The sequence below is a fragment of the Perognathus longimembris genome, chromosome 20 (genome assembly GCF_023159225.1).
Source record: "Perognathus longimembris pacificus isolate PPM17 chromosome 20, ASM2315922v1, whole genome shotgun sequence".
Classification (NCBI taxonomy): domain Eukaryota; kingdom Metazoa; phylum Chordata; class Mammalia; order Rodentia; family Heteromyidae; genus Perognathus; species Perognathus longimembris.
Window position 1 is genome coordinate 26304882 of NC_063180.1, and position 26618 is coordinate 26331499.

Here is a 26618-nt window from a genome sequence, read left to right on the forward strand (position 1 = left end):
CTCCTTTCTTCTTGATAGATTTACCTTTGTGAATACCACGCTGCTGAAGATGTCTGTGGACTTGTCTCAGCAAAACACATTTCAACCACCCAAGAAACCCCAGGGGTACTGGGGGGTCCTGAAAACTGGGGGCACCAGGGCCAATGACAAAAAGCTAACCTATAGAAGCCTGAGACACAGGAAAGGAAGTGAAATGCCTAGGAAGACATCTTTGTTAGTAACAAAAATACTCACAATGACTAAAGACAAGTTGTCAGAAAAGGGAAGTGACAAAAAGAAGGAAAATTTATCTGTTCTAGAGATGTATGAGGATTTCTTGAAAGAAAACAACCCTGATCCAAATGAGAAATTCAAGAGCTATCAATCCAGGTATGTGTGCAGCAAGAGAAATAAATTGTTGAGCTTAGATTATATGATGAAAAAGGACAAAAATGTGAAGCTTGGACCAACATCCCCGACTAAGTCTAACAGACATCCTAACCAAGATGAGATTGTCCTTTCCACTCAGTCTCCCTCTGCTGGAAGAAGTGACATATTTCCACCAGAATCAAAGCCAAATCAGAACAACCCAAGAAGAGACACCACCCGAGGGGCTTTCCTTGAGTTCTACCAGTGGGAGCAAGGGGGAGGCTTCCCCAACTTGGGGAACACGTGCTACATGAATGCCGTTCTGCAATCGCTGTTCGCAATCCCATCATTTGCTGAGGACTTACTCACGCAAGATGTGCCCTGGATGAAAATTCCCTTGAATGCTCTGATTAAGCCCTTGAGCCAGCTGCTTCTTTGGAAAGATATTTTCAAGGTAGAGACCAAGGGAGAGTTACTTCTGAGTATTAAAAAAGCCATCTCGGCTGTTTCAGACATATTCTCTGGCAACCTGCAGAATGATGCTCATGAATTTTTAGGCCAGTGCTTAGACCAGCTGAAGAAGGATATCAAGGACTTGAACAGGAGCATAGAGAGGGAAACTGAACACAAAAACTCACCCACACCAACACAGCCAGACGGTGCAGCCGTCGGAGTGTCCCTTTGTCCAGTGGTGGCAAATTTTGAGTTTGAATTGCAGATTTCCATTACTTGTACAGCCTGTGGTCAGATGACGCACAAGACAGAGTCGAGTAATTACCTCTCCATCAATCTACACCAAGGTGACAGGCTACTTCCACCATCTGTTCAAAGTCTGCTCAACCTTTACTTCAAAACCGAAGACGTGGAGCATACCTGTAAGGAGTGTGAGAGCAAGAACGCCATGTTACAGTGCAGGTTTAGTCAGCTCCCCAGAGTCCTTATTGTTCACCTGAAACGCTACAGCATGGATGAGCGCTGGCAGCCGGTGAAGAACAGCCAGCAAGTTGGGATTCCCGGGCATTTATGTTTAGCTCCTCATTGCAAGGAGAACCCCCAGCCGCCACCCAGACACAGACCCATGGTGGATGACCAAGTCCTGGAAGTCTTTCAAGACTGGACTTCTGAGAACCTCGGCTTGCCGACTCCATCTGTCATGCTGAGCTCAGCCAGCCAGCCCCTGGCTGTGCCTGGGAGACCAGAGGAATATGCTGAACAACAGCGAGCCCAGATAGCCGGTCAAGAAGGATTGAGGCACGAGCTGGAGCAGAGCAGCCTGGGAAATGGTTCTGCACTGGAGCTACAGCTGGGAAACTCTGGATCTATGGTGCAGGATGGAGAGAGGCTGCCAGCCCCTGCTTCAACAGTGGGTGAGGGAGACGTCTCTCTTTGTATGATCCATGAAGATGAGAAAATGACAGTTAGCGTCCCTCACTCACATCTTGGAGACATGCATCCTCCGCAGGTGCCTGAAAATCCAGAACTGAGTCCTGAGGAAACTGCCATGCTTACAGCGGCATTAAATTTATTAGAAGGATTTTATGATCATATACAAATGGAGACTCTAGAAAGAGGTCAGAGAACAACTGGCTGGTTCCACCAGAATGACCAGAAGCGGATGGAAGAAGAACTCCTTCATCAGGTAGCATCTCTAAGCGCTGGGAAACTAGATAGCCTGGAAAAGACAGAGAAGGACCTGAGCGGGTCTTCAGAATTGAGACCTCAGAAGACTGACCCAATTTCCCTGGGTGCACCGGGCTCCAGCAAGGCTCCTGAAAATAAAGACATCTGGGAAAGCGAGAGCTCCACGGTTGAGGCCGGCGACCCAACCCTTGAGCAGACAGGAGATCCTCTTGGGGCTTACCGGCTCATCAGTGTGGTCAGCCACCTGGGGAGCTCCCAGGAATCAGGCCACTACATCAGTGATGTCTATGATTTTGAAAAGCAGGCATGGTTCACCTACAATGACCTGCAAGTGTTCAGAATTCCGGAGGCTGTGGTGAAGAAGGCAAGGCGCCATTGTGGATACATCTTTTTTTACATGCACCACAAGCTATTTGAAGCCCTGGTAGGAAGGCAGCAAACTCCCAGCTAGTCAGCACACAGGTGGGGTGAGCCCTCCAGCGACTCTGAGGAAGGTGCTTTCTCCTCAGACATCTTGCTCTCCCGTCTTCCACAGATGGAACCTGGGAAGCCTTTTCAGGATGAAGAAAACAGCAGCTCCAGATGAAAATGCTCCAGGAGAAACACTCATGTGGAGCCCATTCTCTCCTACAAGCTTAGAGCGGGGATTGTCATGCTTGAATGGAGGTGGGTTTGAAAATATGGTTCCTGATCACCAACAGGGCTGTGGAAGAGATGGGTTAGAAATACAAATGTTGGGCTGGGAATGTGGCTTATTGATAGAGTGTTTGCCTTGTATACATGAAGCCCTGGTTTCAATTCCTCAGCACCACATATATAGAAAAGGCCAGAAGTGGCGCTGTGGCGCAAGTGGTCGATAGAGTGCTAGCCTTGAGCAAAAAGAAGCCAGGGACAGTGCTCAGGCCCTGAGTTCAAGCCCCAGGACGAATGCTGGGGTTCAACTCCAGAGTAACCAGAAGAGAGACTCTATGATTTATGCAAATGCCCCCACCCCAAAACTTGAGAAGCTCTTGTTTAGTGTGTGGGATATCTTAGTTCATTTTGGTGGTGCACACATGAATTGCATATGTCCTAAAGCCAGATTAAATCCACCCATATAAGTCTTTCTTTGTAAACCTATTAAAAATCAATAAGGAAGCCCTGGATGAAGACAGATTTGTGAGCTCAAATGAACTCTATGGCCACAGGACTTAGCACTACAGGTTATTTTAGCTTCTGTTCTGTGGACAGTACAAAGCATTCCAGCCAGAGATTTGAAGTGAGTATCCCACCATCCAGTTTGCTAAATGTAATGATCTGATCATGCTGAATAAATGTGTCTTTAAAAAAATTTAAATTAAAAAAACAATGTCCTTGCTTGCCTTCTTCATGTGTTTGTGACTCATTACCGGCCAGCTTTTCTGGCTGGAAAACCCTCATTTGCATATGCAAGTGCTTACATTCCTCCCCAGGGCTGCTGGGCACTCTATCAGGGTTACCAAGGTTGGGAGTGGTGGTCACTCCTTTAATACCAGCTTCTCAAAAGGTGCGGATCAGGGGCTGGGGATATAGCCTAGTGGCAAGAGTGCCTGCCTCGGATACACGAGGTCCTAGGTTCAATTCCCCAGCACCACATATACAGAAAACGGCCAGAAGCGGTGCTGTGGCTCAAGTGGCAGAGTGCTAGCCTTGAGCGGGAAGAAGCCAGGGACAGTGCTCAGGCCCTGAGTCCAAGGCCCACGACTGGCCAAAAAAAAAAAATTAAAAAAAAAGGTGCGGATCAGAGGATCTGCATCCCTATGCTCCCCTCCAACACTTGGGGCCAACTCATTGTCTCTTAAATTGTGATTTCTGTTCTCATTGTGCACTTCTCCCTAAACTTCCTGAGTAGTTTGATTTTTTTATTTTTGCCAGTCCTGGGGCTTGAACTCAGGGCCTGAGCACTGTCTCTGGCTTCTTTTTGCTCAAGGCTAGCACTCTACCACTTGAGCCACAGGGCCACTTCTGGCCTTTTCTGTTTATGTGGTGCTGAGGAATCCAACCCAGGGCTTCGTGCATGCTAGGCAAGCACTCTGCCACTAAGCCACATTCCCAGCCTAGTAGTTTGAATTTTTAAGCAAAATTATGGAAGCTGCAGGACCCATCCTGAATCAATAAATTACATACATTTATCTGTTTGGCTGTTTCTTTTGGTGGTGGGGTTTGAACTATAGGCTAGCATTCTATCCATGGAGCTACAGCACCAATTTCGGTTTTCTGAGTGGTTTATTGGAGATAAGAGTCTCACAGACTTTCCTGCCTGGGCTGGCTTTGAACTGGGATCCTTAAATCTCAGCCTCCTGAGTAGCTAGGATGACAGGTGTGAGCCACCTGCGCCCAGCGGGTTGTTTTTTTTTTTTTTTTGTTTTTTAAGAGACTCTCCTATGGTATAAGAAAGTAAATCAAAACTCTAGCCGGGCTCTGTGGCTCACGCCTGTTATCCTAGCTGCTCAGGAGGCTGAGATCTAGGGATTGTGGTTTGAAGCCAGCCTGGGCAGGAAACTGGAAGACTCTTATCTCCAATAAACTACTGAGAAAAAAAAAAAAAGCTGACGTGACACTGTGGCTCAAGGGGTAGAGCGCCAGCCTTGAGCACATAGAGGCCCTGAGTTCAAGCCCCAGGACCGGCAAACAAATGAACCAAACCAAACCAAACATGTCTAGGCTATTTGCAAAAAGCTCCCTGAGCGCTGGGTGCCGCGGTTCAGCCGCGGAGGACGCCGCCAGGCCCTGGGTTCGGCCTCAGCGCCGTAGACATAGTAGGGTGCGTCCGAGGCAGCACCGCGACGATCGGCCTGCGGCCGGGGAGCGCGCGTGAGACCGGCACCGCCCGCGCATCTCCTTCACCATAAGGCAGAGGGCTTGAAAAACACATTAAAGTCCTGAGATTCTCCAGGAAGATGGACTGGCCCCGTGTTGTGTCTCGTTCCTACAGATGTCTCTCTAGGACGAAGGCCGGTGGCACTACGCCCGCCCTGGGGCCAGGAGTCGCCGCACTGTGGGGGCTCCAGGTGCTTCACACCCGGGAAATTCGACCGCCATTCACTGGAAACCCTGGGAAAACTACATTACCCACAGGGCTGTGCTTTGCACGTGTGCTAGGCGCAGCTGGGGCCGCCTCCACCAGAGGGGGCGGGGCTTCCGGGTTGTCCCTTGCCGGCGCCATTTATATCCGGGCTTGGCCCCGGGGCGTCCGGGGCCGCTTTCTGGGCTTTGGGGAAGGAGATCGTAGCCCGTCGACAGCGTTATGGCTGTGTTCTCTAGCTGCCCGCAAGACGCGGCCTAGGCCCTATAGTGGTGCGTCATCTCCACGGAGGAGAAGCGGCGTGACCCGGCGTGAAGGGCCGCCGGGTCGTCCAGCCGCAGGACGTGAGGACGTGCGCGCTCTCGTGGGTCCCGCGGGGGCGATGGCGACGGCGGGGGCGCGCACGCAGGTGAGCTTCGCGCCGGCTGGGCGGGGGCGCGCACGCAGGTGAGCTGGCGGCGGCCCACCCTGGCCGAAGTTGGCCCGTGGGCAGCCGCTTTCCGCCCCTCCCTTCGCGGCTGTCGTCCGTCCCAGTGCCCTGGCGTGGCACGACTCCCGGTGCACACGCGGTCCTGGGAACCTCGGAACCGTGCTCAGGAGCGGGGGGCCGGTGGCACACGCCTGTCGTCCCCGCCACTCGGGCTTAGTTCTAGGGCTTAGATCTAGGATCTCAGTTCGAAGCCAACCTGGGCTGGAAGGTCCGCGAGGCTCTCAGCTTCAGGGCACCGCCGAGCCGCCGGAAGCGGCGCTGTGGCTCAGGTAGTGGGTCAGCAAAGAGTGACAGCGCTCAGGTCCGGAGTTCAAGCCCCAGGACCGGTGCTCAGTGACATTGTGTGAATGATTTCCCGAAGGACTCTGAGGAGCAGGCGACCCAGGCAGAGGACGTGGAGAAAGACAATGTTCACGGCTGACTTGAGGAGGCCCAGGAAGGCTTTGAGGGTGCTGTGGCTCCTCCAGCCAGGACAGACACTGCCTGTTAACCATCCTCGAGCATGAGGGTTCCCTGGCTGGAAAATGCACTGGGCTGCAGGATCGAGGGTTGTGTGGGGGCCCCAGGGCAAGTCCAGACCTTGGGGAAATCAGACCCCTTTAACCTGTCTTCTGTGAGGTCAGTGATGCCGGCAACCTCTGCTTCCTCTGGCACATGTACAGAAACACCTCCAGGAATGACATGGACTTAACATGATCACTACTTCCTACTCCCTCTCAGTTCCTAGGGCCCTTGCCGCCTGCATCTCACAGTTCACAGATTCTTTCTGTCCTCTGATTTTCTCTGATGGCTCTGCCATAGGAGGGGTCTCTCCCTTCAGGACTATATTTTGTTCAAAGCAGGGTCTTTTTGGTGTTTGAGCTCAGTGCAGAGCATAGAACACTGGATGTGCTGTGACATCTGGAACTTCTCTCTGCTTTCTTTCCAGAAGGAACAGGCAGGTTTCTGTCTCATTCAACAGCCCCAAGGCCAACACTACTTCTGTTTGACTTTGCAGATGTCTGTGACCTTTGAGGATGTGGCAGTGACGTTCACCCAGGAGGAATGGGGGCAGCTGGACCCAGATCAGAAGGCTCTGTACCAGGAGGTGATGATGGAGATCTTTGGACTCCTGATCTCACTGGGTAAGGCTATCTACCCCCAACAAGCTGTCGACCTGCCTCTTCCCTTCCACCCTCTGCCCCAGGCTTGGCTAATCCAGGTCTCTAGGTTCAGCTTTCCCCCTTCCCATGGCTGCAGTCAATTTCTGTGTGCAGATCTTTCTGCTTCCAGCAGGTCCGGAGCAGAGCACATGCTTTGTGTGCACCTTACCTACACTAAGGAACTATTTCTCCATTCAGACCATGTGCATTCTGCTCTGTGCCCAAGGCATGCCAGATTTGACATCCTGTTCCCATCCACCTCCAGCCTGTGAACCCGTCCTGAGAGAGGCAGGCCCTCCTCACTAACAAAATCTCTTTGTCTTTGTATGACTCCTGGGTTACAGTGCCCTGCCCACTTTCTCGTTATGGTAACTCTCTGGCCAGAACCCAAATCTGCCACCAACTGCAAGTTAGAATTTTCCAAAACTATCCTCAGGCTCACAATGACTTGCTAAAAAAACTCACCTAACCCTCAAAGACCTATTATACAGTCATGCTTATTACTGACAAAGAGTAGAAATGCTCAGGATGGAATGATCCAGGCGTGAGGTTCTACAACTTCAGGCTCATATTCTGTCCTGGAGACAGCATCAGCACCCCCAGGAGACTAACTGGTGCTGCCTGCTGGTAAGGAGCTCTACTGAAGCTCCCTCACTTAGGCCCGTCAGTAGTCCTTGCTCTTGCAGCTCAGGCTTCACGGCTGCTGCTTTTTCCAAAGGTCTAGCTGATCAGCTGACAGATGTGGCTCATGTTCCACTCCTCCTTTGCAGTACTGTAGATGAAATCCAGGCCTTGTGCGTGCTAGGCAAATTTGCTGCCACTGAGCTGTATCCTCAGCCATTTTTTTTTAAATGCTATTTTTTAAATTTCCCTTTTTTAAGTTGTTGTACAGAGGAGTTGCTATTTGTTTTTGTTGCCAGTCCTGGGGCGTGGACTCAGGGCCTGAGCACTGTCCCTAGCTTCTTTTTACTCAAGGCTAGCACTCTGCCACTTGAGCCACAGCACCACTTCTGGCCGTTTTCTATATATGTGGTGCTGAGGAATCAAACCCAGGGCTTCATGTATAGGAGGCAAGCACTCTTGCCACTAGGCCATATTCCCAGCCCCCCTCAGCCATTTTTATTTGAGACAGTGTCTCACTGTGGTCCAGGCTGGCCACACATTTGTGATCCTTCTCTGGGAATCACAGGTGTGTGCCATCATGGCCAGCATTTGAGCCCTCATTGCATGGTTTGTTTTTCTTGTGTAGCCAGACCTCTCCTTGAGCCAGCTTTTCAGGACAATACAGTTGTCCTTTGCTATATTGCAGTTCACTGATTGTGGTTTCACTGTATCATGGGTTTTAACACACACACGGTGATCCCTCACCTGTCGCAGAAGCTACATTCTAGAGACCCGGCCCCCCACCCCCTACTACAGTATATGAAAGTCCACGAAGTAGCATTATTAGTTGTCCCTGACTATCTCTCAGCTCACTTATTGCAACCTGGCAAATTTTCACCTATTGTGAGGGGCTGTGGAACGTAGCTCCCGTGATGGGCGAGGGATCATTCTACTTAGGAGTCCACGCTTATTCCCTGCTAGCAGAACTAGCTGTTGCAATCCTAGTAACCTACTATGAATTCAAATCTGAATCTGGAAGTCTTAGCTCTTGGAGGTGACTCTCCTGAGGCAGTTGAGTTTTTCACTACATCCCATCTTCCCTGTGGGTACTTAAAGGAAATTTAACCCCAGGGCCATTCAAACTCTGCCCAGCCCTGGCCATCTGTCATTGTGAGGTGACCCCCGTGACCTTCATTTGGTGACCCAGCCTCATCCCAGAGTGGTCCTGTCATAGCATCTGAAGGCCAAGGACCAGAAGAAAAGCAAGATGCCAGATTAACATTCCAAGATCACATGGAGGTGCTGTTTTCAGCTTCATCTTTGAAATGAACCCAGTTGTTTCGTCTATGCTGTCCTTACTCTGTGTATGCTGGATTTTTTTCAGGTGACCATAAAGAAACAACAGCCACAGAGTCGACCACTTGCTGGCCAGTTGTATGTGAGGGAGCCTCATTCCAGGCATGGTTAACACCCGGAGCCTTGGGGGACTCCTGGTTGGCACAAGAAGTGGGCCAGAATGGCCCATCTGGAGTGTGGAAAGGGCTCTTGAAACCAGGGTCAGAGGCTCAGATGGAGAAAAGGCCCAGGAAAAGGAGCCCTGGACAGAGTGGTGGAAGGGCAGGTGAGGATGTGTGTTCAAAGACTGTCCAGGAGGAGGAAAATGTCTTCAAGTGCAGTGCGTGTGGGAAAGTGTTTAACAAGAAACATCTCCTAGCTGGCCACGAGAAAATCCACTCTGGCGTGAAGCCCTATGAGTGCACGGAGTGTGGGAAGACATTCATCAAGAGCACACACCTCCTGCAGCACCAGATGATCCATACAGGGGAGAGGCCCTACGAGTGCCTGGAGTGCGGAAAGGCCTTCAACCGCAAGTCCTACCTCACCCAGCACCAGCGCATCCACAGCGGGGAGAAGCCCTATAAGTGTGGGGAGTGCGGGAAGGCCTTCACCCACCGGTCCAACTTCGTCCTGCATAGCCGGCGGCACACTGGGGAGAAGTCTTTTGTGTGCACCGAGTGCGGGCAGGTGTTTCAGCACCGGGGAAGGTTCCTGAGACACTACGTGGTTCATGGTGGGGAAAACCCCTACGAGTGCTTCACGTGCGGGAAGGTTTTCAAGCACAGGTCCTACCTCACGTGGCACCAGCAGACACACGCAGGGAAGAAGCCTTTCGAGTGTAGCGAGTGCGGGAAGGTCTTCCTGGAGAGCGCGGCGCTGATCCACCACTACGTCATCCACACTGGCGAGAAGCCCTTTGAGTGCCTCGAGTGCGGGAAGGCCTTCAACCACAGGTCCTACCTCAAGAGGCACCAGCGCATCCACACCGGTGAGAAGCCTTTTGTGTGCGGTGAGTGCGGAAAAGCCTTCACCCACTGCTCCACCTTCATCCTGCATAAAAGGGCCCACACTGGAGAAAAGCCCTTTGAGTGCAAAGAATGTGGGAAAGCCTTCACTAATCGGAAAGACCTGATCCGGCACTTCAGCATCCACACCGGGGAGAAGCCCTATGAGTGCATGGAGTGCGGGAAGGCCTTCGCCCGCATGTCGGGCCTCACGCGGCACAAGCGGATCCACAGTGGGGAGAAGCCCTATGAGTGTGTCGAGTGTGGGAAGTCGTTTTGCTGGAGCACAAACCTCATTCGACACGCTATCATCCACACTGGGGAGAAGCCCTATGAATGCAGCGAATGTGGCAAGGCCTTCAGCCGCAGCTCCTCCCTCTGTCAGCACCAAAAGAAGCACAGCGGGAAAACCCCCCCCAGCATGGCAAGTGATCGAAGGCCTTTCACGAACATGCATGTCTCAGTGACTCTCCGAGAACTCCTGGTGGGGAAAGGCTTTTTGAGTGTACCCACTGGGGGAAGCACATTGCCAGAGAAAACATCTTCCTTAGCATCTGGTCATACCAAAGAGAAAGTCCAAAAGTGTCTCCCCTATGAGGAGGAGTCTTTCTGTTCATCTTTTTTGTCATCTAAAGATGGATACTAAAAACTGGCCTGGTGTAGAGCATTATTGTCCACCTGAGAGACACCGTCACCTGCATCTCTCTTCTAGTTTACACTGCAACATCATCTCAGGAATTGTTTTTAAAAGGAGATGTAGAAGAAAATCCAACGCAAGCACAGATCTCTGGGCAGCTCTCTGCCAAGCCTGCTGCGCTCTGTCCTCGACTCCTCAGCTTCTGTTAGAGGTGAAGGCCTTGGCCTTTCATTGTCTTGTGTACACACTAGTTGCTGCCTGGTGTCAGGAGTGAGATGCTCAGGAAGGCTGCAGGTGTCTCACTCCCATACTTGCTGTGTTCTGCAATAGCTTATTAGGGGGGCTTGAGTCGTGAAGCACTTTTATGTTTAAAGTAATAATGCACATTGGAACGAACATACTTTATTGCACCTGTTAAGACTTGTTTAAGGCTTGAATTCTAAAAGAAGCCAGTTTTTGTGTGGTTTTAGAAACTTCACACTGAAGCTGGTATGGTGACAACCTTGTAATTCCAGCCCTTGGATAGGAAGGAAGAAAGAAGCTAGGGTTCTGTGCCAGCCTGGACTATATAGCCAGACCCTGTCTCAGAACAAAAAAGAGAAATACTTGTTCTTGGCCTTTTGTCTGATTGCTGTCGCTGTGTGGTAAGTCTTCAGACTGTGTGACTCTTCTAGATTATTTAAAACCATTGTAGCATTTCAAGTTCCTTCTGGCACTGTTGGGACACTTTTATGTCGGCCTTTTGATGACAGCAGGATGCTCTTACCCTCTCCTGCATCTGCTTCCTTAACCCTTCTCCCTGCTTCATTCCCACTTTTTCCCCTACTCCCTTTTTGTGTGAGAGACAAGGTCTCACTATGTGGCCCAGGTGCTTCTTGAGCTCCAGGTCCCATCTGTGAGTAGCTGAAACTTGCAGGCACCTAGGCTGCCGCACCTGGCTATTCTCTGATCTTTGTCAGTATTCTTACACATTTGTCAATTTTCATGGTCATTTCAAACTCATTAGCATGTACATTAGTTTCTTTTTCCTTCTCTGTTTCATTTGGGCAGTACTAGGGTTTGAACGTGAGATCTCACCTTTTCTAGGCAGGTGCTCTACCATTGAGCCACTCCCTTTCTTGCACTGGCTATTTAAACTTTTCTATCAGTGAGTTGGGGTTAGAGGAGTGGCTCAGTTGGTACAGCCCTAGCCAGTGAGTAAAAGTGGCAGGTACCAAGGTAAAGTTCTGGTCTTGGACCAAAAATAAAAGCCACAATTCAAGGTGGTGACCTACAAAAGCATAACCATTGTAATAAATTCTATCACACTAGATCTTTCAATTTAGTGATGACAAGGACCATAGAGGTATGGTGAGAGAAAGACCTCATCTGTCTAGTGTATATGTGTGTGTGTGCCACTTGAAGTCTTGTATTTCTGCTGGACTTACATATAAAGTTTATGGCTGAAAGTGGTCTGGCTTAGAGATGCTGTCATTATAGCACTTTTCTGCCTGATAGAATGTCCAGATCTATGAGATCTATTTCTGTGATGTGGATGTAATCTAAACAGTTTCTCAACCCTATATTGCTGCTATTTGAACTGTAGTTGCTGGCCTCATGAGAGAAAGCAAAAGGATGTGTGGCTCAACGATTCCTGTGGCATTAAATGCAGGGAAAAAAACCCCAAAAAACTGAAGAGTGTTACTGCAGTTCTGGTGTGTCTTCCTTTTTCTGGCCAGAGCAGTAGTTGGTCACAGCTGAGAGGCCCTGGGAAGCACTGCAGCTTGCTTTGGGCTTGAATGGGTCTGAGGATGGTATTTCCTGGCTTGAACGGGTCTGATTGTGGCCATTCCTGGCTCGGTTGCAGAAAAGTGGGTGGTTTTTGGGATGTTCAGTGATTTAGTTTTGACAGCTGGTGATGTGTACTCTGTGCTGGCAATGCAGCTCAGTGGTGGAGTATATCGGCTTCTGCCACTGCTCTACCTGCTGGTGACTTTAAAGACATTTCTGACTGGGAGGTATAGCTCTGTGGCAGAGTATGTGCCTAGCCTAGGATGTGCCAGGCCCTGGACTCAATTGTAGCTCCAGTAAAACAAAACAAAGTCTGGTCCACTGCTTGAACATCCAAGATTTAAACATTCATCTCTATTCTGCTGTTACGGCAAATGGGATCTTTCTGATACCAGAGTTTTGCTTGCTCAAGGGCAAGGCAATTCCAAGATGCCCAGGGGCTTCACTTTCAGAGAGCTTAGGAATCCTCAACAACTGTCTGGCCCAAGTTCTATCTGTTCTCCCTCCCACAAGGTCTCAAGAAACTAACATGGCTCTCTGAAATTACCCAAACGAGGCCATTCTAAGCTTGGCACATTTCAATGTTGAAGGTCTTAAGGACGAGTACCCTGCCCCTTTTCTCTGTGAACATTCCCCAGGCCTCATCAGTGGTTTGGGACTCAGTTACCTACCTAACTGTCAACACTATCCATTCTCTGTACCTGCTTTCAGGGTTCCCCGTAAATGAGATGCAGTAAATGGCTCCCAGGTGGAAGCAGTGGAACACACCTGCACTCCGAGCTTCTGCAGAGGCTGAGCCAGGAGGATGGATCACTTGTTAGAGGTTTTCTGAATTGAGGTTTTATTACTAATCATCCCCCTCCCCCACATGCTACATACTCGTTGGAGTACTTACCACTGCCAGAATTGTCTTGGGGCTGGAAATACCCAGTAAGGTGTCCAGGAATGGTGCTGGAACTCGGCTGTGGGAAGGAGGGGAAGAGCCGGTGAGGCGCTGAGTCGTCACCATGGCAACTGGGCCGCGTGGCCCCGGGAGTGTGGCGCGTGTTGAGGGGGGAACCAGGCCTCAGGAGTTCCACCGTGGGGACCTCCATACCCACCTCCGTAGCTGCCCCATGCAGAGGACCCTAGGGCGTGGCCTGAGGTGACAGGACCCAGACATCACCTGTGGTTTCGGGGTTTGTGGACTGCACAGGAGTCCGCCCGCCGTCCGGAGATTATGTGTATTTGAACGCATGCATGCACGCACGCGCACGCACACACGCACAGGACGTACGTCCACCTCAGCCTGCCCACTCGGACTACAGCCAACCTGCTACCTCCTTTGCTCCACCCCCTGGTGAAGCCCCGCTCCACCTCTGGCGTCCCATTGGCCAGTCGCAGGAGGGAGGGGTAGATATCTACCCTATTGGACACACTGCAAAGGGCGTCTGGATATTTGACCAGTGGAAATCACCCAAAAGCTGCTGGCCCTGCCCTGGGAGCTGCGAATCCTATAAAAGGCCCCAGGGCAAGCGTCGCGGTTGGGTTGGGGTCGTCGCCCTTCTACTAGGTCTTCCCTGCGGTAGCTGAAGTTGATTGGCATAGGCCTAGGTGTCACCTCCGTTCCCCTCCCATCCCGCACTCCCCCCTGGAGCACATGGACCCCAGGACTGAGGGCCTCGGCTCTCCCTCACCTCGGCGCATGGTGTCCTCTGCAGAAGCTCAGCCTGCAGAGAAGGGGTGAGAACCTGGACCAGAGGGCGGGGCAGGCCTGGTGTCTGCTGTTGCAGCAGGCCTGCACGGAGAAACCGCTGAAACCCCTTCTCCCCATCTGCTTCCCAGGCCACCTGAAGCCCAGTGCCCCCGCCCACTGAGTGTGGAGAGTGGAGGTGGACCGGGGCCGGGGCCGGGGCAAGTGCACTGTAGGCCCACGGATCCAAGACGGCCAGTGCTAGGCCCTTGGCAGTGGGGGCAGAGGGAGAGCAGTGTCGGGGGGAGCACTGAGCACCTCGCTGTCCTTCCTCCCCGGCACCCAGGCTCAGGCACTTCTTTCCTCTTGGTTCAGGAGGCGTCTCACAATCAATGACTTTGAAATCGGGCGTCCTCTGGGCAAGGGGAAATTCGGGAATGTGTACCTGGCTCGGCTCAAGGAAAGTGGCTTTGTTGTGGCCCTAAAGGTCCTCTTCAAGTCACAGCTGGAGAAGGAAGGGATGGAGCACCAACTGCGCAGGGAAGTGGAGATCCAAGCGCATCTACAGTAAGGCCGCTTGCCTGAGTCCCTGCTTATTCACTTACTGTGGGCCTTTTTCTTCTGTTTCCTCTTCCTGCTGTGCCACTTGAACCCAGCCTTTCCCACTAACTCTCTTTGCTTTCTTTGCTAAGCTCTTTGCTTTCAAGTTGGGCTGCTCTGCAGCCCATTCCAGTTACTCTGTGAGAAGCTTTGTTTCTGTAATATGGAGGTCAGATCTGGCCAGCGCCATTATTGGCCACATGGCAAGTTGTGCTACCTGGCATCTTGTCTTGATGTGTGTGCCTAGATTCCTACAGGAAGGGAAGTCCCATCCCTAGGTAATGGGTGTTCCTGAATCCCAAGAGACAGGGGTGGGCACATGGCCTATAGGTTATGAACCTGTCTGTCAAGTGCTTGGAACTGGGAGCTTCCTGTGACCCAGCCCCCTGACCTGACCCTATTTAGGGTCAGGCCAGCTCAGGTGTCATTATGCCATGCCACATGTCTCCATGTTTACATCCTGTGTCCTGTCTCCTGGCTCATTTTTTATCCCCATGGCATCCCAATTCAGCTCTGATACAGAGCTGAATTGGTTTGTTGGTATCATTTTTTTTCTTTCTTCCCTCTCTGGCCTGTTTCCTAATAGTGTTAAGGCCATGTGTAGGCTGCAGGAGTTACTTAGAAATCTTCTGGAAGTAATTCTCTGTGCCTCTGTCCTGTTTCAGTCTGGATGTTTCTCCCTTGCTCCCCTCACAGGCCCCCAATTTGGGCTGTTTGTATCAGACCCTAGCACAGTATGCTGGGACTGTGGGACTCATGCTTGTGGGACTCAGAAGTCTGACCTTTCTTTGTCCCTCCTTCAGACACCCTAATATTCTACGCCTGTACAACTACTTCCATGATGCTCGGCGGGTATACCTAATCTTGGAATATGCTCCACGGGGTGAGCTCTATAAGGAGCTGCAAAAAAGCCACACATTTGACGAGCAACGGACGGCCACGGTGAGGTGGGACTGGAAGTGACCTGCATTCATGGGCTTACTGTGATGACTGATGGAGAGATCTCTGGTTGTCCAGATTGCCTGTTTAGTTTATTTCTGATTTTTTTTTTCAGTGCTGGGAATTGAACCGAGGGCCTTAGGCAAGCAAAGCAAGCACTCTACCAAATGAGCAAGTCTCAGCCCTTGTCTTTCTGATCTGTTCTTGAATTTGCAATCCTCCTGTCTCTGTCTCCCAAGTACTAGGATTACATAGATGTAGCCACCACACCTGGCCCTGAATTTTATTCTGTAAAGTTTACATAATGACCCACCATACACCTGCACACTGCTGCTAGTATTGCCCCAATACTAATAATACCTACTCTGTAAGTGGTTTATCTGGTTGCAGTTGCACTACCTTATACAAAAAAAAACAACAGAGCTGGGCATCAGTGGCTCAGGCCTATAATCCTAGCTACTCAGGAGGCTGAGATCTGAGGACCACAGATTGAAGCCAACCCTGGCAATAAAAGCTTGAGACTCTTATCTCCAATAAACTACTTTAAAAAGCTGGAATTGGTGCTGTGGCTCAAGTGGTAGAGTACTAGCTTTGAGCACAAAGAGGCTCAGGGACAGCACCAAGGGCCAAAGTTCAAGCCCCAAGACCAGGAAAAAAAATACATGTATTGAAAGATTTCTAGATGGCCCTAGGAAGGGAGCCACAGCAATATTCATTCAAATAGTAGTGGTTGGATCATCTTGCTAATTGAATGAATGGCATTCCATATCACCTCCTCCTGCGTCTCCATCATCCCTCCATGTCACCTCCAGCTGCTCTATTATTCCCTCAAGACTAAGGCTTCTGGGAGGCCATTGGATTAGTGGACATTTTGTGTCTGGCTATTTGCTATGACCACTGGGAGAATCTGTCCATTTTCAGCATCCATTCTATACGACCTCACGAAGTAGGGGAGAGAAAATCCTTGACATTAACTATAGTTGCTTATAAAAAGGAGATATTGAAGTGATTAACCAAGAAATTAAATTCCACTGCAATGGAATTGGAGAGCACCCGGTTGAGGGAAACAAGCCAGATAGAGAAAGACCAATATCACACCTTTTCTCTCTACAGAATCTAGACCTAAACCAAGAAATTACATGAATGCAAAATGGGGGGGGGGGGTGTTGAGAGAATGGAATCAGTAAGAGCACAAGATGTGTCAAATATAATGAAATTATTGTATAAACATTTATGAAAATAGAAAAGTGATGAAACTGGACAAGAATGGGTAATAGAGGTGGTGGTGAATCTGATGAAAGTGTACATGAATGGAAATAGCATGAGTACCTGTGCAATTAACATGTACTAATAATAAATCGACAGTAGACGTATAGACAGATAGAAAAAAGTAGAACTGAGGATAACAAGACTGGAGAGGAGGGCTGAGAATATGGCCTAGTGGCAAGAGTGTTTGTCTCGTATACATGAAGCCCTGGGTTTGATTCCCCAGCACCACATATCTAGAAAATGGCCAGAAGAGGCGCTGTGGCTCAAGTGGCAGAGTGCTAGCCTTGAGCAAAAAGAAGCCAGGGACAGTGCTCAGGCCCTGAGTCCAAGCCCTAGGACTGGCAAAAAAAACCCAAAAAACAACAAGAGGAAAGAGGGGCATATTAATGACTAAAGAGATTTTGCTTGAGATGATGAAAATGTTCTGGAAGCGGTGATATGGTTGCATAACAACATGAATGTGCTTAATGACATTGTCCATTGAAAATTGCCATAGTGCTTGGTTTCATGTTATGCATAACGATTGACACATAATTAAGAAGTCATAGCGTGTTCTTCCTCATAGGTAGTGGTAGAAGGCTTTCCATCTGGATTGCTTTGAGTTTGTTTGTTCACACAGATAATGGAGGAGCTGGCTGATGCCCTGGTCTACTGCCATGACCAGAAGGTGATTCACAGGGATATTAAGCCAGAGAACCTGCTTCTGGGGTTCAGGGGTGAGGTGAAGATTGCAGACTTTGGCTGGTCCGTGCACACCCCCTCGCTGAGGTAGGTCAGAGCGATGGGATGGGCCCGTGCAGTGCAGAATGACCCGCCTGAGCTCCTTCCACACACAGCGCCCAGACACAAAGCTGGCTTTGTGCTTGAATATTCCCCTTTTCAAACACCTAAACTATCCTTGTAGACTTAAGGAATGTGGCCAGTTAGTCTTCTTTATTTTAATTTGGGAAGGAGGAGAGGCCACAGATGTTTGAACTCATGTTTCTGCACTTAGTAGGCAAGTGCTCCACCACTTGAATCACACTGCTAGTCCCCAAATCTTTCTTTTTTGGCCAGTCCTGGGCCTTGGACTCAGGGCCTGAGCACCATCCCTGGCTTCTTCCCGCTCAAGGCTAGCACTCTGCCACCTGAGCCACAGTGCCCCTTCTGGCCGTTTTCCATATATGTGGTGCTGGGGAATCGAACCAAGAGCTTCATGTGTAGGAGGCAAGCACTCTTGCCACTAGGCCATATTCCCAGCCCCCTCAAATCTTTCTTGATGCTGGAAGTCTGTTTCATGAAGGGATTCTGGATCAGGAGCTAAATAACTGTGTGGGTAATCTCAAAACAAGGACTTTTCAGGTCTCTCCTGCCCTGGGTCCATATTGGAAATCGAGGTTGCCAACAGGGTCTGTGACCTCACTGAAGCTGGGGAAGGAGATTTTTGCTCATTTTGGGCCTCTGCATAGTGCTCCCTGTGGTGTCCTTCAGGAGAAAGACCATGTGCGGGACCCTGGACTACCTGGCCCCGGAAGTGGTGGAAGGGAGAACCTATGATGAGAAGGTGGATCTATGGTGCATCGGGGTGCTCTGCTATGAGCTTCTGGTGGGAAGTCCACCCTTCGAGAGCACCTCTCAAAGTGAGACCTGCAAGCGCATTCTGCAGGTACAGTGGCCAAACTTGGGGCATGTATAGAGGGAGTTGGTTGGTGATAGCTCCTGGGCCTGCAGAGACCCACAGAAGATTATGCATTGCCAGGCATGGTGGTACATGACTATAGTCCCAGCTATTCTGGAGGTGGAGGTGGAGGCAGGGGGATTGAGAATTCAAAGCCAGCCCAGGCAAAAGATAGCGAGACTCCATCTCAAGAACAAAATAGAAACAAAAGGGCTAAGGGCGTAGTTCAAGTGCTCAGGTATTTGCTTCACATGTATGAAGCCCTAAGGTTTAGTGGTCAGCGTGGAAAATTTTAACTGTTAAGATCCCAGGTGTTTTGGGACACACTTGTAATCCCAGCACTCAGGAGTTTGAAGGAGGATCATGAGTTTCAAAGCCAGTTTTGGGTGTGTAACAAGACTGTCTCAGAGAAAAATCAACCCAACAAGACCCCTCCCCCAAAGAGGAATGCTTTGAAGTGACTCAGTGCACAACATTAACCAAAGAAGTTAACAGGACTTCTTTCTTTTTATTTTTTTCCCTTTCCCTGTAGGTTATGGGGCTTGCTATCCCTGTGCCTCTTTGTGTTCAAGGCTAGTGCTCTACCATTTGAACCACAGTGCCACTTCTGGTTTTTGAGTGGTTAATTGGAGACAAGAGTCTCATGGACTTTTCTGTCCAGGCTGACTTTGAATTGTGATCCTCAGATCTCAGCCTCCTGAGTAGCTAGGATTATAGGTGTGAACCACTGGCACCTGAACAAGGGACTTCTCTTTCTTGTTCCCTGCCCTCATTAGGTGAATGTGAGGTATCCTCCATCAATGCCTGCAGGGGCCCAGGACTTGATCTCTAGGCTTCTTAGGTACCAGCCCTCAGAGCGGCTGCCCTTGTTCCAGATCCTGCAGCACCCATGGGTCCAAGCCCACTCCCGCCGACTACTGCCTCCTTCTGCCTAGAAGATTTTGGAGTCCATCTGTCTCTTTCTGTCCTTGCTCAAGAAGCTCACCCCTTCTGCCAGCAGGTGTCTTTGTGTTTTCTTTTAACATGCTGATTAATAAAAACTGAGTCATTTAGCTTCAGTCTTTTCTGATTTAGTGAGTTAGTGTGTGGTGATACCGAAGTTTGAATTCAGGACATCATGCTTGCCAGATAGGTGCTCTACTACTTAAGCCACTCATCAGACTTTTGTATCTATGCACATGTGAGTATATGGGGGGATTTTTTTTTTAAATAGGGTCTCACTTTATGCCCAGGCCAGCCTGGACTTTAATTAATTCTCCTATGTGTGCCTCCCCTAGTCACTGGGATGATCAGCGTCCTCCCTACCCAGCAGCCATTGGTGGAGACAGTCTCAGGTACTGCTTTTGCCAGGCTATGTGAGCTGTGAGCCTCTGATCTCTGCCTCCCAACTGGCTAGAATATAGCCTTGAACCCAGAATCTATTTGCACCAGGTGTGGGTGGCTCGTGCCTGCTATTCTTTTTTGGCATTTGATTTTTCTATTGCTCTTTGCCTTAGAAGAAGATCCAAGACAGAAAAGGCAATCGTAGAAACCAGGGGCCGGTGAGAGAGGAGCTTTGTATCTTTACTGAGTCAGTGAATCTCCATTTCCCAGCCAAGAATGGATCGTATCGCTCCCAAGACCTCCTGGGCTGTACAAACGCAGGTCACACACCCATGCCAGGCCTGCTTCAGGCCAGGAGCCCGGGCTCTGGACCGCGAACTTCTTCGTGTGGTCCTTGGTGACAGAACTACCCTACCCAGAAAGCATTGCGCGCGCCTTAGGCGGGTCGGGCCGCTAAGGCAATGGCGTCACTCAGGCGCGACGGTTCTGTCCACGCCGGCTGTGGGGCGCGCGGCTGCGTTTCCTGTCGCTTCTCGCCGGTCTGGTCCGTAGGAGCGCCCAGTAGAACGGAGCTGTCCTCCGGTCCTTCACGTTCCATGGAGTCTGGAGCTTCCGAGCACCGAGGCGCGTGACCCTCAGCCGGGGCCACCCGCCGGGGGCGGGGTGGCGCGGCGCCTGCTGGGGCCCAGGATGGCGGAGGCCCCGGTGGGCCGGGCTCAGGTGAGCGGACGGGGGTGGGGGGTGGGGGGGGGAGGAAGGGCGGCCTGCGCGGAGGCTGGAGACCCGGGGCCCTTGCGGCTTCCCTATGGGTAAGGAGGCCTCGGAGCTGGCTGTCACAACCCGTTGCCCGGTGGCACGGAACTGAAGAGCTCGCAGACGGACGGACGGACAGACAGATGGACAACAGCCAGGCCGTGCTGTAAACCAGGCTTTGCGCTTCGGTCCGCGGCAACCTCCTTTTCTGCGCCAAGAGCCCCGGCTCTACAGGGTTTCTCCCTGTAGTGACAAAGCTGGGAACTAAATTAGAACTCCCGTGACAGCCTGCCCCAAACGGCCGCCACTGTTTTGGTAACTTCTAATATGGGACCAACCACAGACAGCCAGTTTTGCATGCTAAACACCATTTGCCAGTGAGTCCTCCTACAGCTTCTCCGCGACCACAGCCCCAGGCTTACAGCGGCTGCTCAAAGATTGATTGAGGTAGATTGGTTGAGGTTCCGTGCAAAGGGCTCATACCCATAATCCAGACGTTGAGCTCAGGCCTACACTTGTCTGCTTTGCCTGAGCTTGGATGTTGCCTCCTTTCCGTTTCTCCAGCTCAGGAGATAGACCCACTGACCATGCAAAGTTTTCTTCCCTCTGTCAGACTTTGCCCTTGTATTTCACTCTGTCTCGACAAAGTGGAATTAAAATCTGGTGAATTTGTGGAGGAGGTTCCTTATCCTGAAGTCAGTGACATGGAAGGGATGAATGAGGGTGTGTGCCTCAGAAACTGCAGGAGATGTAACAATTCCTAAAACCCTGTGTGAAGTATTTTTTCTTTTAGTCTAATGGCTTTTTTTAAATGAAGTAAGAATTAGTGTTTCTCTTGACTTCAAAACTGGAGACTTATAGTGGCTTTAACACAGAATGTGAAGGCCTCAGAGTAGGCACCTAGCCAAAGTAGTGAGGGCTTAGGTATTGCTGTTATCAGTATCATTGTCAATGTTGTGATCATTTTTCTGATTTCTGTGATATCCTAGAACCTTATTGTCTCTGTATCAGTCCATGACTTGTTTCCATTGTCAGCCATTTTCTTGAGGCTCCCATAGGAAGTCATATGTAGTACCATATGAAGTCCAAAGAAGCTTCTCCCTCCCCCTAATGCCCAGCACAGAGCATGGGTCTCAAGATATGCTGTGTGATTTTGGACTTCATCTCTTTCCACCATCTAATGGCCTGAGGCCAGTACTAACACTTGTAGTTGACTTTGCAGGTATGTGTGACCTTTGAGGATGTGGCAGTGACTTTCACCCAGGAGGAATGGGTTCAACTGGACCCAGATCAGAAGACCCTGTACCAGGAGGTGATGATGGAGATCTTTGGGCTCCTGGTCTCACTGGGTAAGGCCATCTATCTGCCTCCAACAAGCTGTTGACTTGCCTCTTCCCTTCCATCCTCTGCCCCAGGCTTGGCTGACCCACGCCTCCAAGCTCAGCTTTCTTGTCTCCAAGCTGGGTGCCAGTAGTTTACACTTGTAATCCTAGCTACTTAGGCTGAGCTCTGAGGATTGTGGTTTGAAGCCAGCCCAGGCTGGAAAATCCATGAAACTCTTTGTCTCCAGTTATCTACCAGAAAACCAGAAGTGGAGCTGTGGCTCAGTGTGGCAGAGCTCTAGCCTTGTGTAAAAGTGCTCAGGGACAGTGCCCAATCCCTTAGTTCATACCCTAAGACCAACAAAAAAAGAAACAGTCCCATTAGGCTTCCAACATAAAATGAAGAATAGAGTGGAAGGAAATAGGTATTTACAAAACTCACAAGCACGATTTCCAGCCAGGCCCTATGAGAACTGATGGAAAAAATGAACTACCACAGTTGAGTCCCAGTGGAGACTCAGGGTCTGTCTTCTCTCCACCAACATCCATGTGCCCACTGTTTTTCTCACTGAACAGGGCATCCTGTTTCCAAGCCTGCACTGATGGACTACCTGGTGCAGGAGCAGGAGCTGTGGACAGTGACACGAGTCCTCTCCCAAAGCACCTGTTCAGGTAAGTGTTCAGATCTTACAAGTGTGAGACTGAGAGACCACTGGCCCTGGAACCCCCTAGGAGACTTCTCATTGTGATCTTACTGGGGGGGGCGGGGTTGGAGACATGGGAGCCTTTTGACCTGTGGTTCCTCTGCCCCCCACCCCACCCATTGTACTCGTCACAGCCTCTGGGAGGCCTGCTCCATCAAACCCAAACTAGCTGCTGTATCAAACTCCAGAGTCTCGGTAACTCAGATACCTGTGTGGGTCAGCTGAGACTTCTGTATTAAATAGTTATTAGATACCCACACCCAGCTGGATTTTGTCTCCAACTCCTAAGATCAGGAGGTTCAGCTGGTATCTGACTCAGAGCCCTCATGATTTACTTATCCATTGGGATTTCTTTTTTGGCCAGCCCTTGGTCAAGGTCTTCAGAACACACTCTCTAGGCGGTTCCAGATCAGCTGTATGAAGGCAAATGGGTTCCTTTGAAGAAGTAGTTGATCAGAGTTGAAGATGTCTGTTAGAAGAACCTCTGTCCACTTCTCTACCCTCCCCACTAAGGAGAGGAGGTAGGGTCAAGTATTCAATTCCAGAAACAAACAAACAAACAAAAAAAGGAATTTCAAACCAGAGGTTTAACGATGCTTTTGGCATCATTTTTTTTTTAAACTGCTATGGTAATGTTCTGTGTTGTCATTGCTAACTGGCCCTGTTGTGTTGAATTGTTTCAGAAACCAAGGCTACAGAACATGTGGACTGTGAGACAGCTCTGTGTGAGGGAGTCTCGCTCCGGGGAGCGTTAACCCGAGGAGATGTGAGGCACTTGCAGTTGGCACAAGCCAGGGGTCAGGATGGCTCATCAGCATTGCAGGAAGGGCTCTTGAGCTCAGGATCAAATGCTCAGAGGGAGAAGCTTCCTGGGAACAGGAGCCTTGGACAAGATGGCTTAGGGATGGCTGAGGATGTCTGTTCAAGGGTGGTCCAGGAACAGATTTCTCCGGAAGATGCTCTTCATGACTCTGACTCCAGTGCATCAGATAAGGATCCTGTGGCTCAAAAGGAAGAAAATACCTTTAAGTGCGGTGAGTGTGGGAAAGGTTTCAATAAGAAACGTCTTCTTGCTCGGCATGAGAGAATCCACTCTGGAGTGAAGCCTTATGAGTGCACGGAGTGTGGGAAAGCCTTCAGCAAGAGCACGTACCTCCTGCAGCACCACAGGGTGCACACGGGGGAGAGGCCATATAAGTGCACTGAGTGCGGGAAGGCCTTCAACCGCAAGTCCCACCTCACCCAGCACCAGCGCATCCACAGCGGGGAGAAGCCCTACAAGTGTGAGGAGTGTGGCAAGGCCTTCACGCACCGCTCCACCTTTGTCCTGCACAACAGGAGCCACACTGGAGAAAAACCTTTTGTGTGCAAAGAATGTGGGAAAGCCTTTCGAGACAGGCCAGGTTTCATTCGACACTACATCATCCACAGTGGGGAGAATCCCTACGAGTGCTTCGAGTGCGGGAAATTCTTCAAGCACAGGTCCTACCTCATGTGGCACCAGCAGACACACACGGGGGAAAAGCCCTTTGAATGCAGCGAGTGCGGGAAAGTGTTTTGTGAGAGTGCGGCGCTGATCCACCACTACGTCATCCACACTGGCGAGAAGCCCTTTGAGTGCCTCGAGTGCGGGAAGGCCTTCAACCACAGGTCCTACCTCAAGAGGCACCAGCGCATCCACACTGGGGAGAAGCCCTATGTGTGCGGCGAGTGCGGAAAAGCCTTCACCCACTGCTCTACCTTCATCCTGCACAAAAGAGCTCACACTGGAGAAAAGCCCTTCGAGTGCAAAGAATGTGGGAAAGCCTTCAGCAATAGGGCAGACTTGATCCGGCACTTCAGCATCCACACTGGGGAGAAGCCCTATGAATGCATGGAGTGCGGGAAGGCCTTCAACCGAAGGTCAGGCCTCACGAGGCACAAGCGGATCCACAGTGGGGAGAAGCCCTATGAGTGTGTCGAGTGTGGGAAGTCATTTTGCTGGAGCACAAACCTCATTCGACATGCTGTCATCCACACTGGGGAGAAGCCCTATGAGTGCAGCGAATGTGGCAAGGCCTTCAGCCGCAGCTCCTCCCTCTGTCAGCACCAAAAGAAGCACAGCGGGAGAAACCCCCCCAGTGTGGCAAACGACAAAAGGTCTTTGGCGAGTGATCAGACCTCTGTTGACATCCAGGAACTTCTGCTGGGGAATGACTTCTTAAATGTGTCTGCAGAGGGAAATCTTTTACAAGCACCTGATTGTTCATACCAAAGAGAAACCCCTGTGACAGAGGCGTGTAGCTAAAGACTGATACTAGAAACTGACCCCAGCTAGGAGCATTCTCCACCCCAGTCTTCCTCCAGGAGGCCCTGTGGAGTTTGTGCACTTAAGAAACCTCCAGCCACATCTGCCCTGCTTCACCGTGCAGTGTTCTCTCAGGAATTTTTATACAGAGGAGGCGAGGAAAACCACCCAGCACTGCTTTCACACTTGCCCCTTTGGCCTCTGGCACTTGCTCTCAGAGTTCCTTGTTTATTGAGGTGGAGAGGATTGTGGTTCAGAGGTGATGACCCCAGCCATGTGCGTCTCCTATGCACATCGATTGCTGGCCACTATCGGGGAGACAGTGGAGGCTGGTCTGGAGACTTGCCAGGGTTTCCTTCTTCCACAGCACTGACCCTGTTCTTGTGGAGCATCTGTTTTTATGAGAAATAGGAAGTCTTGCTTTATGAAATACTTTTATATTTAGGGAAACGTGTGTCTGCGTGTGTGCGAGCACGCGCCACATGTGGTGCTAGGGATTGAACCTATGGCCTTGAGCATGTTAACTAGGAGCACGCTAAGCATGTACTGTACACTCCCACTCCAGGGACGTAGGAGTAGATGGGCACTTTCTAACCTACCACTTAAGACTTAAGTGTTTGACTTGACATCTGTTTATTTACTGAATTGCTGTAACTGTGTAGTAAATCTTTAAATTGGGTAAAGTGGTTCTTTTCATTGTTTTTTAATTGATCTGTGGTGGTCTCTTTTTTTTTTTTTGCCTTCTTATGCTTAGGATGATTTTGATTTTGTAATGGAATCTTGCTCAGATTTGATAGAAGCAGATCTGTTGATCAGATTTGAATTGGTATCTTTATTGTGTCCAATCTCAGTTCATGAATGTGGTACTCTATTTAAAGTATTCTTTGACTTATTATTGTTTTTATGGTTGACAGCGGCTGGCTCCTGTGTATTTTTAGCAGTACTGAGGTTTGAACTCAGGTCCTTGTGATGGCTAGGTCCTATTAGCATTTTTTACAAAAGATTTATATCATCTTAAATAATTACAAATGGCATTAATGTCCACGCTTAAAATTTCTACATGGTATTTGGTGTAGCATATAGAATTTATAATGTTTGAGGCTATTGTTTTGATATCCTACAGCTGCTAAACTCATCATTTCCAGTGTTTTTTAAAAATTTGAGAATGCTAAGGAGTTTAAATAGAAGTGTTGTCTAAAACATTTATTTCTTATCTGCATATCTTTGTGTCAGGTCTCTGTGTTACTGAGCCAGGCAGGATTTCCACCATGGGAGTGAGCAGGATTAGAAAGAATTTATCCACACTTGCTTCCTTGTATTCCATGTTGTTTCTCCTAAGTATTATGTTAGATATAAGGTTGTGGGACTTAAACCCAGGGCCTAGGCGCTGTATCGGAGCTGTTTTACTCAAGGCTACTGCTCTATCACTTTGAGACACAGAGCCACTTCTGGTTTTCTGGTGGTTAACTGGAGATAAGAGCCTCACAGACTTCACTCTTGGGCTGGATCCTCAGATCTCAGCCTCCTGCGTAGCTAGGATTGCAGGTGTGAACCACTAGCATCCAACAGAGGTTTTTTCTCTTTTAAAATCACATTTAGAAAATTTCCTTTCTGTTCTTGGTTTATGGAGTTATTTGTTACTACGGCCTGTTGGAATTTGTCAGATGCTTTTGATCACTTGTTGTGATTGTGATGTGTTCTACCTGAGTCCACTGGTATGGTGCACTAGGCTGGGTTTTGAATATTGAACCAGACTTGTATTCTTGAAATAATCCCCATTTGATCATGGAGTATCGTTTTGTTTGTACATTGTGTTATTCTATTTGCTATTCTTTTGCTGAGATTTCCCCAAATTATGTGTGATAGTAATATGTAACTTTTTCTTTTTAGGATGCTGTTGGTGTCAAAGGGATACTGAAGCAATACTAGCACGCTCCCAACCCGCCTCCTGCCCCAGGCAGGGTGCTTTTCTTTTTGTTCATTATGTGTTCTTGTGATGTTGGTAGCATTCTCCAGTGAAGCATATGGTGCTGGAAGATGTCTTTTTAGAAGTTTGATTATGTATTTATTTTATTT

At 49.8% G+C, this 26618-nt stretch overlaps 3 protein-coding genes across 3 annotated transcripts; all 3 read left to right on the forward strand.

The window, feature by feature from the left end:
- Positions 1-235: 235 nt before the first annotated feature.
- On the forward strand, positions 236-2440 carry LOC125368152 (ubiquitin carboxyl-terminal hydrolase 29-like). The gene has a single exon (XM_048369009.1). The coding sequence runs from the start codon at positions 236-238 to the stop codon at positions 2438-2440; it is 2205 nt and encodes a 734-aa protein (XP_048224966.1).
- A 2770-nt stretch (positions 2441-5210) lies between these two features.
- On the forward strand, positions 5211-25535 carry LOC125368153. Its single transcript, XM_048369010.1, has 13 exons — positions 5211-5441; positions 6520-6646; positions 8652-10237; positions 13653-13738; positions 13841-13909; positions 14064-14255; positions 15092-15230; positions 17116-17264; positions 17967-18141; positions 20029-20196; positions 21452-21578; positions 22128-22223; positions 22939-25535. Exons 1-13 carry the CDS (start codon positions 5415-5417, stop codon positions 24540-24542), a joined length of 4545 nt encoding a protein of 1514 aa, XP_048224967.1. The 5' UTR covers positions 5211-5414; the 3' UTR covers positions 24543-25535.
- LOC125338497 (aurora kinase C-like) lies at positions 16839-19367 on the forward strand. The gene is given in 3 exon segments (XM_048329327.1): positions 16839-17264; positions 17967-18141; positions 18930-19367. Coding segments are annotated over 3 exon segments (567 nt in total). The 5' UTR covers positions 16839-17118; the 3' UTR covers positions 19176-19367.
- Positions 25536-26618: the final 1083 nt, after the last annotated feature.

Bases quoted from the DNA above. Each gene is read 5' to 3' on its own strand.
- LOC125368152 (XM_048369009.1), top strand. From the start codon at position 236: ATGACTAAAGACAAGTTGTCAGAAAAGGGAAGTGACAAAAAGAAGGAA.
- LOC125368153 (XM_048369010.1), top strand. From the start codon at position 5,415: ATGGCGACGGCGGGGGCGCGCACGCAG. The intron at 14,256-15,091 runs GTAAGGCCGCTT...TCCCTCCTTCAG, and splicing joins GAGATCCAAGCGCATCTACA to ACACCCTAATATTCTACGCC. The intron at 22,224-22,938 runs GTAAGTGTTCAG...GAATTGTTTCAG, and splicing joins CTCCCAAAGCACCTGTTCAG to AAACCAAGGCTACAGAACAT.